The sequence below is a fragment of the Haliotis asinina genome, chromosome 5, assembly GCF_037392515.1.
Source record: "Haliotis asinina isolate JCU_RB_2024 chromosome 5, JCU_Hal_asi_v2, whole genome shotgun sequence".
Classification (NCBI taxonomy): Eukaryota; Metazoa; Mollusca; class Gastropoda; order Lepetellida; family Haliotidae; genus Haliotis; species Haliotis asinina.
The window spans coordinates 7,279,882-7,298,372 of NC_090284.1; the positions used below are offsets into that span (position 1 = coordinate 7,279,882).

Sequence of the window (18,491 nt, forward strand, 5' to 3'; positions counted from 1 at the left end):
TCAGGCCCGCTGACTTGGTTGATACATGTCATCGGTTCCCAGTTGCGCAGATCGATGCTCAAGTTGTTGATCATTGGATTGTCTGGTCCAGACTCGATTGTTTACAGACCGAAGCCATATAGCCGGAATATTGCTGAGTGCGGCGTAAAACTAAAATCACTCTCACTACAAATATCGATCCTTGACTCACTACAAATATCAATCCTTGAGCAAGAGTATGACAAGCTCATTTTCACATGAAACTGATAACCAACATAAAATGTTTACAGTAGGTATCTTCGAGCACATAAAAGCACAATTTCCCGCAAACGAATCACATTGAGCCCTTTTCTGCACACTTCCAGAAGTTTAAATAAATATAACATAATTTTATTATATTTCAAGTCACACTAATCGTTTTCATGGATGACTAAACTTTCAGAAGCAAATTATCTCGAAAGTATCTTCCCCCGACCCATTTAATTTCATACGAATATCTCATTTTACTGTAATGTATCTATTTTTACTTTCCCATTTCTTACTACGATACTGTTTTAATCATGTTCTAAAATATATATTAAACAAATGGATGCAATTTGACTGTATATTTTGTACAAAGATCTGACATCATCCTGACGTCATAAAATGGATGACGTCACAATGCTGTGACATCGCTGCATTATACGAGGCTAATGACGCCAGGCTAATTACTTTTCTCTTGAAAACTAATGAAGAGTGATTTTCAAAGATAAACAGAATCACACTCTCATGTCGTATAAACACTCGTCGAGAAAAGTGAAAATATCCTCTGCAAGCCACGACTACTTGTAACCTTTTCAACTTGTGTTGATGTAATTAATAGAGAATATTAGATTATGTCCCGTGTAGTACCATCTTTACGAAACGAGTGAATAGTTTGGTATCTAACGAACGAAAGCGAGTTATCGATATCGATACCATTCACGAGTTGCATAAATATGGTGTTACACGGGACACAGTTTCTTATTTTATTAATTACTCACCCAACATTAGCAAAATAATATCGAACAAAGTACTTCTTTCCTAAGAATTCAACGAGTGTGGTGACACTCGATCAGCTTTCCGCAAAGTCAAGCAAGGTCTAATACTATTGTGACGGAGGTATTAGCATTGTGACGTCAAAACTGTAAAACAATTTGACGTCATACGTGTTTCATCACGCGATGTTATTACATGATGTGTAATGACTTTGCAAAATTATTAAACAGTGATATCTTCAACGGGTGAGTAATAAAATTTAATATCAATAAACACTTGATGTTAAAGGAAGAAAGAAGCACACCGTTATTCCGATGATAATGTACTTTTGACACAGTTGTACCTTACCAAGGTCATCTCTCAATCTATAGCTACACGATCGACTATCTACCACGCCTAGCAATTATATGTGAGAGTTGTACGTGCCCCTTGTGCACGCCAGAAAACTATGATCGGTGTTGATTTTAATACATGTATATAAGCACAATACCCTTGCTCGTTATTTTCAATATAGTGGAGAGGTTTGACACCTGCGTCATTCTGGGCTGTCCTCACGACCGAATACACCCTAACCGGCCCCAAGCCGAACCGGCCAGTGGATATTTAACTGAAACCGGGGGTAATTCCTCCCAGCACAAAGCGGCGTTATTCCAACGTCACTCTCACTCACTCGTTCGTTCCAGCATATTTTCAGTCACATGCATGGTCACACCTTCGTTGATCTCGTTCGTTAATATTCCAGCCATATGGCAGTGGTCTGTAAACAATCGAGTTTGGATCAGACGATCCAGTGATCAACAACATGAGCATGGATCTGCGCAATTGGGAGCCGATGACATATATCAAGAAGTCAGCGAGCCTGACCACCTGATTCTATTATAGTCGCCTCTTACAACAGGCACAGTCATAGATGGTAAATATATCTCACTTTGAAAAAACAACAACAAAAAACAAAACAAAACAAAAAACAACAACAAAAAAAAAAAAAAACAACAAAAAAAAAAAAACGCCGATAACTGACCAGGAGAAGTGAAAAGTGAAGAAACAATTAAGTTTATTGAACAACAGCCGGACAATGTCGAAAATGATTAAATCAGATGACAACACTTGATTTCTTAACATGCTTGGATTCGACAATTGGGAGTCTACATTGAAACCCAAATATTTTACGTTGAAAGCCTAATGTATTACATTGAAAGCCTAATAGAGCGTATATGGATAGTATAGTGTAGATTGCAAAGGCAGTGTTTTGCAGTGGAATTTACAAAACAAAACAAAATTCCATTTATCCAACCCCAAATTTTATTTCCCCACAAGTGTCTGTCTACAATAAACTAACGAGTGCATGACACCGCACACTGGCAATAACCCACTGAGGTCCGATTATGACCAACTCATCTAACTTCTAACATGTCAACCGTTCAACATCCAACATACAGACGTCATATAATCAATGTCATAACTCTCCTAACCTAACCCTATCAATGTTTTGCAGAATCACGAACTGTTCTTATATCAGACATGTATGGAAATCTCGTGCAGAAGTCCTTTCCGCGAAGCGTAGTGCGTTTGCGAGCACAACACACTGTCCAAGAACAAAACATCCACTAACTAAACATATCCGAATACGCATTCCACGAACCGTTCTTCAGTCCAGACAGTTCAGTGTAGTATCAATGTCTTTTGTGAGCGTTTTAATTTGGAATCAATTGTCCAGGCCATGAGCAATGGCACAACAGAACAGAACTTTTATTACGCTGTCCAGGCCATGAGCACTGGCACAACAGAACAGAACTTTTATTACGCTCGAGCCGGGATACTTGGCATAACAGATATATAGTTGAGAGTACATGGAGTGAAGGGATGGTTTACGTGGAAGTTTGCACAGTTTTTATGATTGTACTACGTACAGCATATACACAATTCTTCATATACACTTCTTAGTTTACAGTCAAACAGTTTTCACTTTTTTTAACGTAATCTGAGATATTGGTTGTCCGTTGATGTTTGAAGAAATGGCAGAACAAAATGTAATAAAATTCATCGCCAGCATCACACGTGTCGCAGCTAGTGAGCATACATCCGGTAATCCGATCAACTACTTCACTATACCCGACACACCAGTAGAAAATCACTTTAATTATCAAATGGTAAAGAAATGTTTGAACACCATAACTAAGGAGTGGTGTAGTTTACCTTTCTACCAATCATTGTACTGGAAAGTAATACCAACACTTATACATTTGTAAAGCGCCTTATATATATCTTACAGATATGCTAAGTGGCGCTAATGGTTTAATGACTTAATATCGATTAGATTAACTGTTTTCATCTTTTCTTTATATTAAGGGATAAATTGGCATTACACCATAGATACATATCTCTTTTCTCTTCTAAGTGATCAGAGAACAAATCTGATGCACTGAAATTTGGGAAGCCTTTCTCTTTGACCATATTCTGCACGGAAGCCAAATGAGGATTGTATTCGACTATTGTGAAAAGAACAAAAACAAAAGGAAGGAAATTAACTTAAGATATACTGCTGAACAAAAGCCGATTCTCAGAATACTGATAACTATATTAAATTAATACTGATCTATTTCTGCCGCAAAGTTAAATATATCACTGAAAGATCCCAGCGCTCAACTCTACACTATTTATAGATACGGGGGAGGTAACTCTGGATTGAGTTTGTTCTCAGAAACAAGATGGCGGCCGCCTGTGTTGCGGCACGAGTTTGCGAAACACCGGGTTGTAACTGCGAAGCCAAGCTTCAGTGTCCAACCTGTATAAAACTAGGGATTGCAGGGTCCTTTTTCTGTTCCCAGGTAATCGGAAGTCAAGTCGTCTCAGCGATCACTTGTTGTTTCGATCTGTGGATTAGTTCCAACTTCCCTGTCTCGATAACTTCAAAACTGTCAAGTCATGAGCAAAATTCCTGCTGTGAAATCAAGAAACTCTACTGTGAAGTCTGCTTATCTGGATCGTTTGTTCTAGTGCTACAGATTTATTATGAAAAAAAAGGGGCCAAACTAAGGCCTATTGAAAGCAGGGAGAGTTGAAAGACAGGTTGAATACACTCGTGATTTAATAAACACAGTTTCTTGCAATTGAAATATGTTTTGTATCAAATCTCAGTGGTAGTAGAATATATTATATAGATTTACGTAAACGCAAAGTGTAACAGGGTTTTAGCCAGTTATAGACTTTTTGGAAACCCTGAGCACATATATGGCACTGACAAACCGAGAATCACAGGAAGAATCTTGGATTTGTACCAATGGTTACAGGGCTATTTCACACCAAAGGGACACAACTTCAAACTTGCTTCACCACACATGATTGATCAGCCACCAATCTCAGTGTTCTGGGCTCAGCCATTCCCACTTTATGTAATATCAGGTTTTGAAATTCCACAAAATAACAGCCAGACCACAAGACTGGTTAGATGTAAAGTTTACCTGCCCACAACATATTTTGGTATACATATTTAAATTTTAACACAGCCATCAGGTGGGTGAATTTGAGAATCTGGCGGTCTTTGTTGAAAATAACACAGCCTTGGCGTTCAGACAAGCAGGTATTTCGAATGCTGGTAATATGGTGTAAATTATGTCCAGGCTGTGGCTCTTGCTTGCAAATTGTTGTGCCTCTTTAATTCTTTTGGTTAGTCATAAATACGACTCCTATTCAGGACAGGTTACCACCAAAACTATATGTAGTTCCTGCCAAGTTCCAAACATTTGGTTTCAATCTTAATGGTTTCACTACTGGCCGATCAAACACACTGCCTTGACCATGTGTATGTTTCTGTATGCTTTATGATTTCACACCTCTTAATGTTCTTATTTTTGATTCTGATTGAAGGTGTGTGTTGGCTGTGTCTTAATGTAATTTCAGGAGAATGTGTATAATTTTAGGCATGTTTCGAGTTTAATGAAGAAAATGCTTACTCTGGATAAACACATCTTATGCAGATTACATTCCTATGCTTCTTCGTTGTCAGATATCACCCGATAAACTGTTAGATGCTTCTCTGTAACTAAAACATATACCAGGCAATATAGAATTATGACTGAATTCATGGTTGGAATAGGTTTCAAGCAACTGATGCTTGTTCTAAGTGATGATGGAATGGATCAATTGCACCTGGCTCATTCCATGACACAGTATCCTGGGATGTTGCCGGTTTGTCTGGGCTAAACTCAGATATTTACTGGCTTCCATCACATAGGATATGGTTATATGAAGGATAATGAATCGAGTCAGAAAGTGTTTAATTTTTTTGCTGTGTATTATAGTAAAGTGCAGAGTTTTATTCTTATTTTTTAAATATTTTGACATGTAACATTAGTGGAAAGCTGTCTCTTAAAAAGTGGGGCAGTGGGGTAATTGAATTTTGCTAAAAATGACATAAACCTAAACTCACTCTCTCTTAAAATGTATCATCACATATTCTGTAGAGGAAAGGTATAGAAAGGGTGTCAAGTACAAAAGGTGTCATTTAGTGCAGTCCTTTAAAATAACTTATGATTCTGCCAATGTTTGTCATGAATTTGCATGTTCCAACTTTAAGAGTGAGCACAGTATTGACTGGTATTACCAAATATAGCGTATCACTGATTACAGTAACACCTACTGTGTAGGAATGTCATTATTTGTCTTCAGGATTGTTTCAAAGGGTCATGGTCTGAACACAAGAAGCTTCACAAGAAAAATAGTAAGTAAAATACTAACATACAGATACACATGATTTATATCAAATGCATGTCAATGTCATTCATCTTAGCAGATACATTATTTCACTTTTCACTTCTTCATGAACTGACGGAATGTAAGTTCCTGCATCATAGATTAAATAAGTGTAATAGATGCAGAAAGGGCATTGTGCATTGTTTGGAATAGAAGCTGACATTTCATGATTTTGCACTGCTGTAGATTACCATTTGAATTCATTTTATTTCTAAAGTCTAAAAAGGAATCATATATGTCAGTATTTGCTGTTGCACAAGGCAATCTTACTAATAAAGTGATCTTAACTCCCATACCTTAAAATAATAGCACCCAGGGTTTCATTCCATTTCTATGCTGATCCCTATGTGTCTTTCATCCAGAAGAGAATGATGTGCATACCAAGGGTGGTTTCAACCCATGGCCTGGCTTTCACTTCACTGGTACTCTGCGACCCTACTCTGTGGTAAGATATTTTCATGTGAATGATTAATGTTGATTCGTTTATCCATATTGACATATTTAGCCATTAGACTGAAGCCCTTGTCTTGTGAATCACTGTCAGAGTTTCTGGTTGAATGTTTGTTTAATCCAGGAAAAGAAACCTTTCAAAATTTCCCACTAGATCACAGGATCAGTGGATGGACAGTAATTAGTGGCTTTGTCTGTACTTCACTGGTCCAAAATAACATTCATAGATTTACTTAACTATCACTACAGATTTCAGTGGACATCAGGACCACTGCAAACTTACTATTTTGTGGTCCTGAATAATTTTTATCAGTCGGAGAACATTGTGAATTTCGCACACTGTAAACCACATACAAAATATGAAAAATTAAAAACATCAGTGTTTTACTTTCTGCATTGGGCAATGCAGCTGATAGACACAGATTACTGTTATATGTCCAGATATTTTGGTCTTGTACTGTCTACGTGGGTCATCAGTTTGAGAGTTATAGAGTCACTTGACTTTTAAGAATCAACCATGCATAATGTTGTTTGTTTCAATCATTTTTAGACTCCCAAACGACAGGTCCCAGACACAATTGGACGTCCAGACTATGCTGACCACCCTGAAGGTATGTGAATTTTGGACTTGTTAAAATTTAGAGAAAAGCTCCTGCTAGTTGAATTCTGGGTTAGTTCATGCACCTGAATGTCGTTAAAACCATGTTTCTGTTCCTGTGCACAGGTGTCCCACTGACTGAGCGCCAACTGCGAGGAACAACCAACATAAAGATACTAGACGATGAGGAGAAGGAGGGCATGGCTGTTGCCTGCAGGGTAGGGAGAAGTTTCTCTGTAATGAATAATCTGGGTATGTAGCATCCCATTACATCATTTCATTCTCTTGGGATTCCAGGTTAGAATATGGTCACAGCAACTGATGCTGACTGTAATTATTGAGTGGATCAAACAAGAACAGGATGATCTGCATTTGTCAATAACAATACAATTAACTTATTTCTCTCTGTATATATTGTTGAATAACATTGTAAGTTGTTTGCAAAATGTACAAGTCTGAAGTGTGTACAGATGGGCCAGTTGTCTTCATTTTCATACATCTTCACCTATTACACAATCACAGTTTGGGTCTCACATTCGGATTTGTTTCACATCCCTTCTGACTTTGCAACTCACTCTCACTGCTCCATATGGTCGAGCATGTGTTGTGGTGGAAGGAATATAACAACAGTTGAATTTTGTTTGTAACATTCAGTTTTTAAATAATACTACAGCTCATTCATACAACTCATCATCTGATTGAGATCAGTGCATGCATGGATTAATGTAGATCTACATTCATGTTGCCATAACTGTAAGATCGTTTGCTTCATTCTTGTTAAGTAATGTGTAGATCGTATGTGTATGGTGCCTTGTCCCAGAACATGCCAGGATGCCAAGACCAGTGGTATATCAAGGACTCCAGGTCTTTTTGAATGAAATAATGATAACCATCGATATCATGTGGTGCCCACATATTTGCCTCATGTACTTTGATGGCTGAGAGTATTTTTTCGCTAACTTGATTAATGTGTTATTTGTGCTGCGTCTTAGCTCTTCAGCCTTTTTTGTCTTTGGTTGATACAGTGCTTTGTATCTGGTTGATTATAGCTTGGTCGTGAAGTCTTGGACGAGGCAGCTAAAGCAGTAGAGGTCGGCACCACAACAGATGAGATAGATTTGATTGCACATGAGGTGAGAGATTCATCTTGGAATAGTGGTAGGAATTTATGCTTTGAGATTTCGGGGAGTACGTTCACTGGCAGGAATTTGCAATATGGATATGATGTTTCATTGTACTGTTGACACAATAATCCAAGTACACATTTTACGTTTTGTTTGTTACAAGTCGATATTGATGTCATTCATGATAACATTTACCTTGTTTGTCTGTGACTGAGCAGGTAACTAACTGTCCTTTCCATGATTTAAATCAAACTAGTTGGGTGTTGTTGTTTTTTGTGTCTTTTGTTAAATTATCCTCAATAACCTCCAGGGTATACGTTCAATAGTTCTCCACTAGTACCCTGGAGGTATCTAAGGCTTCGCATGATAATTCTGTTACCTCCCTTTGCTCATTTTTTATCTGATCAGTTGTGTATGCTGGGAAGATGAGAGTACCAGTCACAAGGCTTCTATCATAACTCTCTTCTGCCTCTTTTTATCTAACCAACTGAATTCGGTACACAATTGTGGCAGACGTACCCAGTAAGAGGTAGGAGTTTTTGTATATGTCTTTTAAAGGTTTCGATTTGTCAATTTGTCTACATGATTGTTTCCCTAAATCTGAGTTGCACAGCATGCAAACCTTTGAGCTCAGTTGTAGTAATTTATCTGATAGGCTACTGTGAGAAGGCAGAGTCAGCAAAGGGAGGTAGTAGAATTATCAGGCCGAGCCATAGATGCTTCAAGGGTACTAGTGGAGATTTATCGGAATGTAAACCCAGGAGATTATAGAGGATGTAGTTTAGAATGATCCTTGTAAACTGTGACATATGTAAGTTGCTGTTACTCTTTTACAGTTATCAAAATATTGCAATTTCCATGATTTTGCAAATCATGATTATCAGAAATATCTCACTATATGTTCGTCTTAACCTACACTCTACTTGTAGGCATGCATAGACAGGGAGTGCTACCCATCTCCTCTCAACTATTATGGGTTCCCGAAGTCATGTTGCACGTAAGTAACTGCATCTCCATACTACTGTTGTCAGAGTTGTGGATGTATTTGATCTACTCAGGGGATGTAAACGTCTGCTTTGTTTGGGGACATAGAATAAGACCGCCCATGGACTAGAAACATGGCTTTTGTCTTGATCAGTGTTTTTAACAATAAATGGTCATGGAATTTAGGATTGTGTATGTTGTCAGGGTACTTCTGTTGTCAGAGTTGAGGATGTATATGATCTACTCAGGGAATGTAAATGTCTGCTGTGTTTGGGGACATAGAATAGGACTGCCCATGGACTAGAAACATGGCTTTTGTCTTGACTGTATTTTTAACAATAAATGATCATGGAATTTAGGGTTGAGTATGTCGTTAGGATACACTGTGTTGCAGTGCGACTGGTTTGTATCTGAAGACTTAGTTTGCATTATGTCATGGTGCTTAACAATTAGGGGTTAGTAATAGCAGCTAGTGCCGGTCTTAGGTGACTAGTCTTGATAGATCAGGAGGTCAGTCTTTGTGACCTCGTGGTGGCAGGTTGACGTAACCCGACAGTGTAGATTGTGGTTCACAGTATCAATCACTGGAGCATCTGCTCCATACTCAGTTGTTTACAGGATGCTGTCATGCGGCTGGAGTATTTCTGAATATCACATTTAACAAGAAACTCATATACATTTAAGGAGACAGATATATTCAGTATGATTGAATAAAATTTCCACCAGAAATTGGTGGGTAGATGTGTCCTATGAACATTGTTATCAGCCAGGGGCCACTTATGGATGTTTGTTAATGATGTGTTGAGGATAATGAGAATGTTGCTGATGATGAGAATAAAGATAGATGTTGATTTGTTTCATTTGAGAAGTTTGAATAGTAAGGAAGATAGTAAGATATTTTAGGGACGACAGCTTCTTTGTTATGATGCAGTATTTCGGTGAAGGTTATTAAACCATTGTCAAGCAAGAATGAAGTACTATAGCACAAACAGGCTTATGGTTCTTTTTCTGAAGAAGTCCTCCTTGGGATACATACATTAAAATCACTGTTGTAAATTCTACGACAGTTGTAACTATATTTTTCAATATACTAGTTCCAAATCTGAAAACTTGTTTTTGTCTTGTGAGACCACCCCTACAGGGCCCTACTGGGCCCCCTACAGCCAAGAGCATGTAACTGTCTCCTTCTACCTCGTATCTCACTTTTCATGCTTTTGCATCATTTAGGGGAGGCGCATGGGATGATCAGACTCGAACTTCAGCTCCAGGGACGGTGTGAACCTAGGGACTAGCACTGACCCGGGCTTCAGCCACGGTACGGCGCAGATCCCTGGTGCTGGTAGCTTAGGTCTCTGTTTTGATGTCTATCGATGCCCTGGCCAGGAGACTGTTGAGTGTGACGGAGCTACTGATCACCTCGATGTTTCGATTTCTACTTACCTATATACATCAGGGGAACCCAGCATTGCCAGGCTGCTCCCATGTGTCTTGAGACATGGTAGCACCGACCAGGCTTCAGCTCCAGAAGGGCCAGATCCCCATGGCTGGTACAGGTCTTGGCCTGATGTCTAATGTGCCATGGCCAGGAGATGCCGCTTCATTGACAATACACAGCAGCACTGGTCAGTTAGGACATCGGTTCTGTTACCCTTTGGCCGAATGCCTTCATTTGCCATTTCTGACTTGACATGCATTCTAAGGATCATGCTCAGTTTGGTTCTTTGGTGGAGAGTGTCCTGCCACCCTGACCAAGTGAGTAACTGGTCACTGGTATCGTTTCTGTGTTCAGTGTTGATATAGTGCAGGTCATTACATTGTATAAGCCTTAATGTCCTTTTGGGTTGGGCTTGAGTGTACATACGTCTTCTTCACTTAAAAGCAAGAAAAGGCGGGATGGGTTTTGAACGCAGTAACCAGTCATATGCTGTATTAACTCTTCTCATGGTGGATTTGGGTATGAAGCCTCCAGTTTGAAATACCTCTCTTCACTTAAAAGCAAGAAAAGGCGGGATGGGTTTTGAACGCAGTAACCAGTCATATGCTGTATTAACTCTTCTCATGGTGGATTTGGGTATGAAGCCGCCAGTTTGAAATACCTCTCTATGAGCAGCTTTTCGTGAGATCAAGTAAGTGTAACAGTGAGCCAACACATGTTTAAGGGATTTTTGTATGCTGAGAGTTCCCGAGACTTTAGTAGTTGGGAATCTGTTTTAATCAGCACTTTGGGTGATGGTGGTTTACACTTAGCCTCCTCTTGCCGAGAGCGCTTGGTGGTGGTTTATTTGTTAGGCGCTCACAATCTTTGGGAGTCTGTATATGCCTATATGTACCCCAAGGTGGACTTCTTCTGAGAAAACATCGTCCAAACCTATAGAGGTTAATGATTCTTTGAAGAAAGTCCTCTAAGGGTATGGCCACCCGCCTGCCCTCATTCTTTTTGATACGTTCATGAAAGCATGAAAAATAAAAATAAGGTAGAAGGCAAGGGTTACCTGCACTTTGCAGTAGGGGGCCCGGTGGGGCCCTGTAGGGGGTGGTCTCATAAGACAAAAACATGTTTTTTGTTTTGTAAATATTTTGTTGAAAAATATAGCTACAACTGTCATAGGATATAAAATGGACATTTTAATGCTTGTATGTACCCCAAGGAGGACTTCCTTGGAAGAGTCATTGACCTGTACAGGTTTGCATGAATAAATAATAAAGAAGTTGTCATCCATAAAATACCTTACCTTTCTTAAGGTAGATGTTTCAATATTGTTTCCACAGATCGGTCAATGAAGTTATCTGTCATGGAATTCCAGATTTGCGTCCTCTACAAGACGGGGACATTATGAACAGTGAGTGTGATCAGTGAGCTTCATTTTTTTTAGTCATGTTTTATTCTGACAAAGTAGTTGCACAACCTTTGTTGTGACTGGCTTCATTTGTTTTTGGAGAGAAACACATTTTGGTTTATATTCAATGTCACCTTTTGGAATCCTTGATGCTGATAGGTTAATTTTGTAACAAAAAGCTCATTAGACCTATTTTGAAAGACAAGGACATAGCTACCATTATGAGGAAAAGCCCAGGCTTACACATGATTCTTTTTCAACAGCACTCTATACTATCTATACTATGAGGCTTTACAAGCTATTGAGCTTACACGAAACTATTGACTTTTTATGCGCCTGTAACATTCTTTAGATCTTCATGGAGAGTACTGTCACATAATGTAAAACAACCTGGTTTTGAAAAAGTCTTTAGAGTCAGATATCGATAAGACTCTTTATGCCACTTGTAAATTCATGAGTGATAATGTTATGTATCATCTTTATTATTGCAATGTTATGGTGATATGTGAAATAATACCTCAAAAGTTAATGATAGCATTCACTGAAGAAGAATGAGATACATGGATGAACAGCTTCATTAGCACTGGGAGCTATGCCAACGAAGATGCCTAGAAATGACCACTCAGGGCAATTTTGCAACACTAATTATTTGTTACTGTTCTATTGTTCATATATAGGGACTACTGTTGATTATTGTTAGTACTGTGTAAGGTAGGATAAGTATGATAATTGTGAAAACATATTGTTTGTAATGAGTTGGTATTTAAACTGTGATGTATTTCATGTTTTCAATGTGTAAACACAAAATGTAAGGAAGTTTTAATGCTGAGAAAATGTAAGTGGAGTGTTCTACTTGTATCAAAACAGGTGACCTATTTCTGATTTTATGTATTACGTTTCCTTTTTTGTTTCCAGTTGATATCACTGTTTGTCACCGTGGTTACCATGGAGATCTGAATGAGACATTTTTTGTGGGGGCAGTTGATGAAAAGAGCAAGAAGTTGGTGAAGACAACGCATGAGTGTTTACAACATGCAATAGACGAAGGTAGGTAGTTTGTATTTAAAAATGCATAGGTTGCCAGGTTCTCCATGTGTGAGCAAGTGAGATTAGTTATGTTGCTTTTAGCAATATTCCAGACATATCTTGGCAAGGGACATCAGAAATGGGCTTCACATTCTCATTCTCATGTACCAGACATACCATTTTGATACCGATTTTCAGGGTCCAGTCGGACCTCAGCCTATCTAAGAGATCAGCTTACCTGTGGTCATATATGGTAGTTGTGTAGCTATGGCATACAATTCTGTAATATCATGATCAGTGACACAAGTAACTCAGAAACCATTTCTGGTGGGATTATTTTGTTAAAATTGTTCCCTAACTGTGTATGCTGGTTGCAAAAGATGATCAAGTGGATTAGCCGGTCATTCTTAGTTATGTTCATTGCATAACATCCTAGTAAGATGCTGTGGAATGTTTTAGACAGTATGAAGCATTGGATTCTCTGGTCCAGACGTGAAAATTTACAGGCTGATGTCATTAAGCAGGAGTCTACCTGATTGGCTTAAAACATTTCAAGGTTATGTTAAGAAGGTGATTCACCTGTTTAGTTTTCTGAAACATACATGTATTAATTTATATAATAAATGGAAAAATTCCCCATTTACCTCTGTGAAACAAGTCTTCATTTTGGGCTTTCTATTTCAGTGAAACCTGGTGTTCGATACCGAGAAATAGGCAATGTAATTCAGAAACACGCTCAAGCCCACGGCTACTCTGTTGTTAGAAGTTACTGTGGACATGGAATCCATCAGTGAGTTGCTGTTTGTTACTTCCAGTTGAGGGACTTGTTCCACACATTGCATTAGGGTATTTGTAGCTCCAGTACTATGTGACAGACTTATGACAGTCAAAGTGCCAGGGTCATTTCATGGGCCAGGGTCCTGTTCCATCCATCTCTCTACTAACTTGAGGAATGTTTCTGGGATTTCAGACAGATAAAGTATAGTGTATTTTTTGTTCAGACTTGTGATTTTTTAAATATTATGACTCTCCACATTGTTGTCCACATTGTATTTCTTCTGGCCAGTCTGTAACGTTTTAAATGAATTCTTGAAATATGATAAAAGTATTTGAGCAGTGTGTTTAAATTAAGAGTAATAATATAAAGAATAAGAAAACGATGACGATCAAGATAAATGCAGTGGCTCCAGACTCAACAACACTGCTGTGAACACATTGTGCCCTGTTGTGTTCCAGGCTGTTCCACACTGCTCCCAGTGTTCCTCACTATGCAAGTAAGTGGCATCTGTTGTGAAGGACCTAAGGTTTAGACTTTGTGGAAGCATGCAGTAACCAGTCCAAGAACCACCAGCATTGGTCTCATGAACTGGTTTTGTTCCATTAGGCAACCTTAGCACTTAGATGATGTTAGCTTCCATACTGTGCTACAGACTTGGCACAGTCTCAGTACAACCTCAGTGTATCAAAATCAGTTCCTGCCTTTCACAGTACAATGCAGTTACAACTAGTGATATGTTTCAGAGAATAAAGCTGTAGGCTTCATGAAGTAGCTTGTCTCTCCAGTAGGGAAGTGCTGATGTATGTTTGATGTGTTTCAGAGAATAAAGCTGTAGGTGTGATGAAGCCAGGACACTGCTTTACTATAGAGCCCATGATCTCAGAAGGTATGTTGGTGTGTGGATGGTAGCTCACATCCTGCACAATTCATGCACATCCCTGCAATGTAACCCCTCTCTTAAGGAAGAACTGATAGTACTTCAGTAATAGGTATCCTCAGGTGATCGCCCCTCCTTTGATGGTTGGTGAAATCATAATGCACAGAAACATTGTATTGGAGTAAAATATCTTATTTGTGTTGTACAAAAAATACCATCTATAGCTGGTCATTGGAGGTTGAGATGAACTTCTATCAGTAAAGATCTTCAGCAACCCATGCTTGTATTAATGGAATCAGGTTGTCGGACTTGCTGACTTGGTTGACTCGTCATCATGTCCCTGTTGTGTAGATCCATGTTCTTGCTGTTGATCACTGGATTGTCGGGTCCCTATTGCTGGAATATTTCTGAGTGCAGCATTAATGAACCAACCAGCCAGCCTGCTAAGATAAGCACCACTGAAGTTATTCAGAAGTTGTGCTTCTGCAACAGACAGTTACAGATAGATGTTACCTACACTTAATGCTTGTTGGAAGTGGTGGAGAAGGTTGGGGTTGGAGAACAGTGATACTGACTTTCAATGAAGATTTAGTAAATATTCTACTCAACATTTGAGGGGAACTTTTTATGTGTCATGATATGTAAGATGCCACGAAATTTGATGAACCAAGAATTTTGTTTTCGCACATATATTTCAAAAACAGTATCCACTCATCAAACTAGTCAGGGGTCACTGGTGTATTACGATTTACAGAATAGCTGATAATGTTGAAGGTGAGCTTGTGTTTCCTGATTTTGCTGACTGATGTCTGTGATTTCTTGTTATTGCCTACAGATGTTTATGTTTGTAATTGAATAATAGGAGTGTGAAGTGGCTTTAATATTTATCACAGTTGATTTCCATAGATTTATGCATTTATTGAGGCATCTTTTTAAGTTTCTAACTGCATAAACAAAATAAATATTGAAGTCATTTCTTTAAGAGGAGAAATGTCATCTTTACATGTTGAATAATATATTGCTTGAACTTTTATAGATTTTCAAGGAACTTTTCCATGAGATCTCAGATTACAGTAGAAAATCCCCATGTACATATATGAGGGGTCCCTTACTATATTCTTATCAACATTTGATGCATGTCCACATCAGAATGTGACATCCATCCATTCCTGTTGTTATTACAGGAACATGGAGGGATGAAATGTGGCCAGACAACTGGACTGCTGTGACACAAGATGGCCGTCGGTCAGCTCAGTTTGAACACACTCTGCTCGTGACAGAAACTGGCTGTGATGTCCTCACGAGGAGGCTTGACAAGAATGGACAACCTCATTTCATGGACAAGATGTAACAGCAGACTGTTTGCTGTTTTATGTGATGATAGTGTGTGAAACTATTTTATTGTGGAGCAATATACACATGATGTCATGTATCCTTGCACTGACCACATCACCTTGCTGGAGAAGTCTTGTCTATCGCTGGAGATTATCAAGATGTATATTTGTTGGGGATTTGGCTGAAAAGAAAATCATATACAGTGAATGTGGAAAATGTTTGTCATTACTAAAATAGTGATTGTAAATTGTCATCATTGATGGTCATGTTATAAGAATCTTAGCATAGGTATTTGATTTTTCAAAGAACTTTGAAGCTGCTCACAGAAGCTTGACTTGTGTAAACTACAGCCATTCTTGATGGGATGAATGAATGTGTGCACTTGATTATTTAATCAGTGGCTTTGACATGAACTGGATAATAAACAATTAGATGATGGTTTTGCAGTTGAATGGGACTTGAAAGTATTATTAGAAGTTGCGCTACAGAAGAAGATTCAGAATGAGCTTGACTAGTCATAGCCTGGTTGAGTTCATACACCGGTACAATCTGTCATCTTTTCTAGCATCTTCCGCCATGTGACAACAGAAATATTAGTGGGTGCTCTGGTGTTATTGGCTCCACAAAGGATCACCATTGTCATGTGTTCATGACTCACATCCCCACAAACAGGCACTTCTGTGACATGGTCAGGACTAATCAGCTATGGAGGATTGTGTTCTCAAACTGTACCAGGATATTGTTTTATCTGGTTGTGACTTCACTGTGATTCTTTAGCTGTTAGCATGAAACCTGTGCCTGTGGATTTGACCTGAATGAAAAATCTATCACCTGTGTCACATTTTGGCTCTCTTTGTCACTAAACCATTATATAACTTTAATCTTGAAACCAATCTTACTTATCACCAGTTGATCACAAGTCTATATATTTTCTGGACATCCCTTTATTTTGATGAAAATGACAAGGATTTCTTTTAGATATGATTTAGTCATACACTGTAAAATGAATGTTCACTCAGACATAATTTGAAGTCTCATAAAATTGCAGAAAAGCACTTTTCAACCATACATGTTTTGAATCTTGTATGATTGTGCTTCATTCTATCAACCACTATATTGCTTGGTATGAAGAACATTCATTCATGTAATCTTGAGGTGTGCCAGTGATTTCATTTTATCAATCTCAGTGCTGAAATATGTGAGGTCAAGTAATTCGACTGGCTTTATAAATCGGATGTTACATGTTGCTTAAATATGTATTGTTCTTTACTGCTTGAATACAGCAAGCCAAATCTTGCAGCTGGATGAAGAATCAAAGTTTAAAGATCTATAACTTGTATAAATATGCATTATGTAACCATGGCAACCATTGTTTGTATTTGTGATCTGTAGCTTTGTTCATTGACTGTACATACATGTCATCATTACATAACTGAGCAGTAAAGATATCGACTTTCTGAACAGTTTTGTGAAGTGATTTTGTACATTTATTAGTAAAGTTTATGCCACAATAAGCAATATACATGTACCAGCAAACTCAGGGCATCAAACTGGGCTTACTCATCGGGGAGAATTCAAACCCCATCCTCATTTGGGAAGCAGGAATGCTTTGACATGCAGGCTAAGCATTAAAATAATAGGTTCAAACTGTCACTCACTAGCCAGTGGGGCTAATGACCCAATATGTTACTAACCTTTCAGACACCTTACTGGCCTAAATAATTATTTATTTTTTTAATTTCATATTTTTTTCATGTTTACAAATTTGTAGTTACTTTGATCATTCACACACAATTTAACATAGCTGAGGTGCATAAAGTACAGAGACCTTTAAATTGTAGTCAATGAGGTAAAGTCAAGTAAATCAGCTTTTCAATGTAGCATGTAATGACTGACAACAGAACTGAACAAAAATGGGAAACTAAATCAGTATATTTTTTAATGTCGTAGTACTGCTTAATTTGACTTACTACATGTCCGAAATTGGGAAGGTTCATTTTTGACGATTTTTCAGTATAATGTCTCTAACAAGTAAGACAACAGTGTTGATAGTATTATGTCATGTCTTTCTTTGATTCTGAGTATTATCTTTGAAATTGTGAAATTAGGTTGAATAACTGATTCATGATAATTCATAGACAATAAAACAGCGCATATGAGAAAAATTTTCAATGAATGAAAGAGTATTCATTTCACAAATTAACTGTTTCAGACTATTAACTCCCAGCCTCTGAAATTGATGGGACACACTCTAAAAATACCGATACATTTTAAAATTATTTTTAAATTAAATTAAATTGTCTTAAGGACTTAAGTCATCATCACTGGAATCCGCCACATCATAATTGTGTTGCTGCCATCACTAAAATTGCAGCTGTCACAGTCAGAATTTTGAGCTGTTTGGACATCGCCATCCTTTTCACCGTCTGCCTCATGTGCATGTAAAACTATCTGCTCACCGTCTTGGATTTCCTAAGATTCATAGGGCTGGAGAACCCTCCTTAGCCACATGGGTTTTGCTTTCATCCAGTGATGAATCACTGAGGTCATACTCTGGCACTTCAGAACTGACCAATGATGTTACTGCTTACGATTAAGATAGCTATTTGTAACAACATGCTTATTTGTTTATGTGTTTGAGGACCTCGATGTCTCAAAAATGAGCAAGTCAGGATTCAAGCAACATGACCAGCTCCTAAACCATCACTAGCCAGGCATGCCAGCTTCAATAAGT

At 38.2% G+C, this 18,491-nt stretch overlaps 1 protein-coding gene across 1 annotated transcript; it reads left to right on the forward strand.

The window, feature by feature from the left end:
- Positions 1-3,675: 3,675 nt before the first annotated feature.
- On the forward strand, positions 3,676-17,214 carry LOC137283587 (methionine aminopeptidase 1-like). The gene is made up of 13 exons (XM_067815165.1): positions 3,676-3,824; positions 5,665-5,716; positions 6,111-6,193; positions 6,749-6,809; positions 6,923-7,014; positions 7,846-7,929; positions 8,850-8,917; positions 11,674-11,744; positions 12,657-12,788; positions 13,452-13,557; positions 14,004-14,041; positions 14,366-14,431; positions 15,607-17,214. Exons 1-13 carry the CDS (start codon positions 3,705-3,707, stop codon positions 15,771-15,773), a joined length of 1,140 nt encoding a protein of 379 aa, XP_067671266.1. The 5' UTR covers positions 3,676-3,704; the 3' UTR covers positions 15,774-17,214.
- Positions 17,215-18,491: the final 1,277 nt, after the last annotated feature.

Excerpts from the sequence above, each read along its gene's own strand:
- LOC137283587 (XM_067815165.1), top strand. The coding sequence starts at position 3,705 with ATGGCGGCCGCCTGTGTTGCGGCACGAGTTTGCGAAACACCGGGTTGT. Across the intron at positions 12,789-13,451 it reads ACAACATGCAATAGACGAAG|TGAAACCTGGTGTTCGATAC; the intron begins GTAGGTAGTTTG and ends TTTCTATTTCAG. Across the intron at positions 13,558-14,003 it reads TGTGGACATGGAATCCATCA|GCTGTTCCACACTGCTCCCA; the intron begins GTGAGTTGCTGT and ends GTTGTGTTCCAG.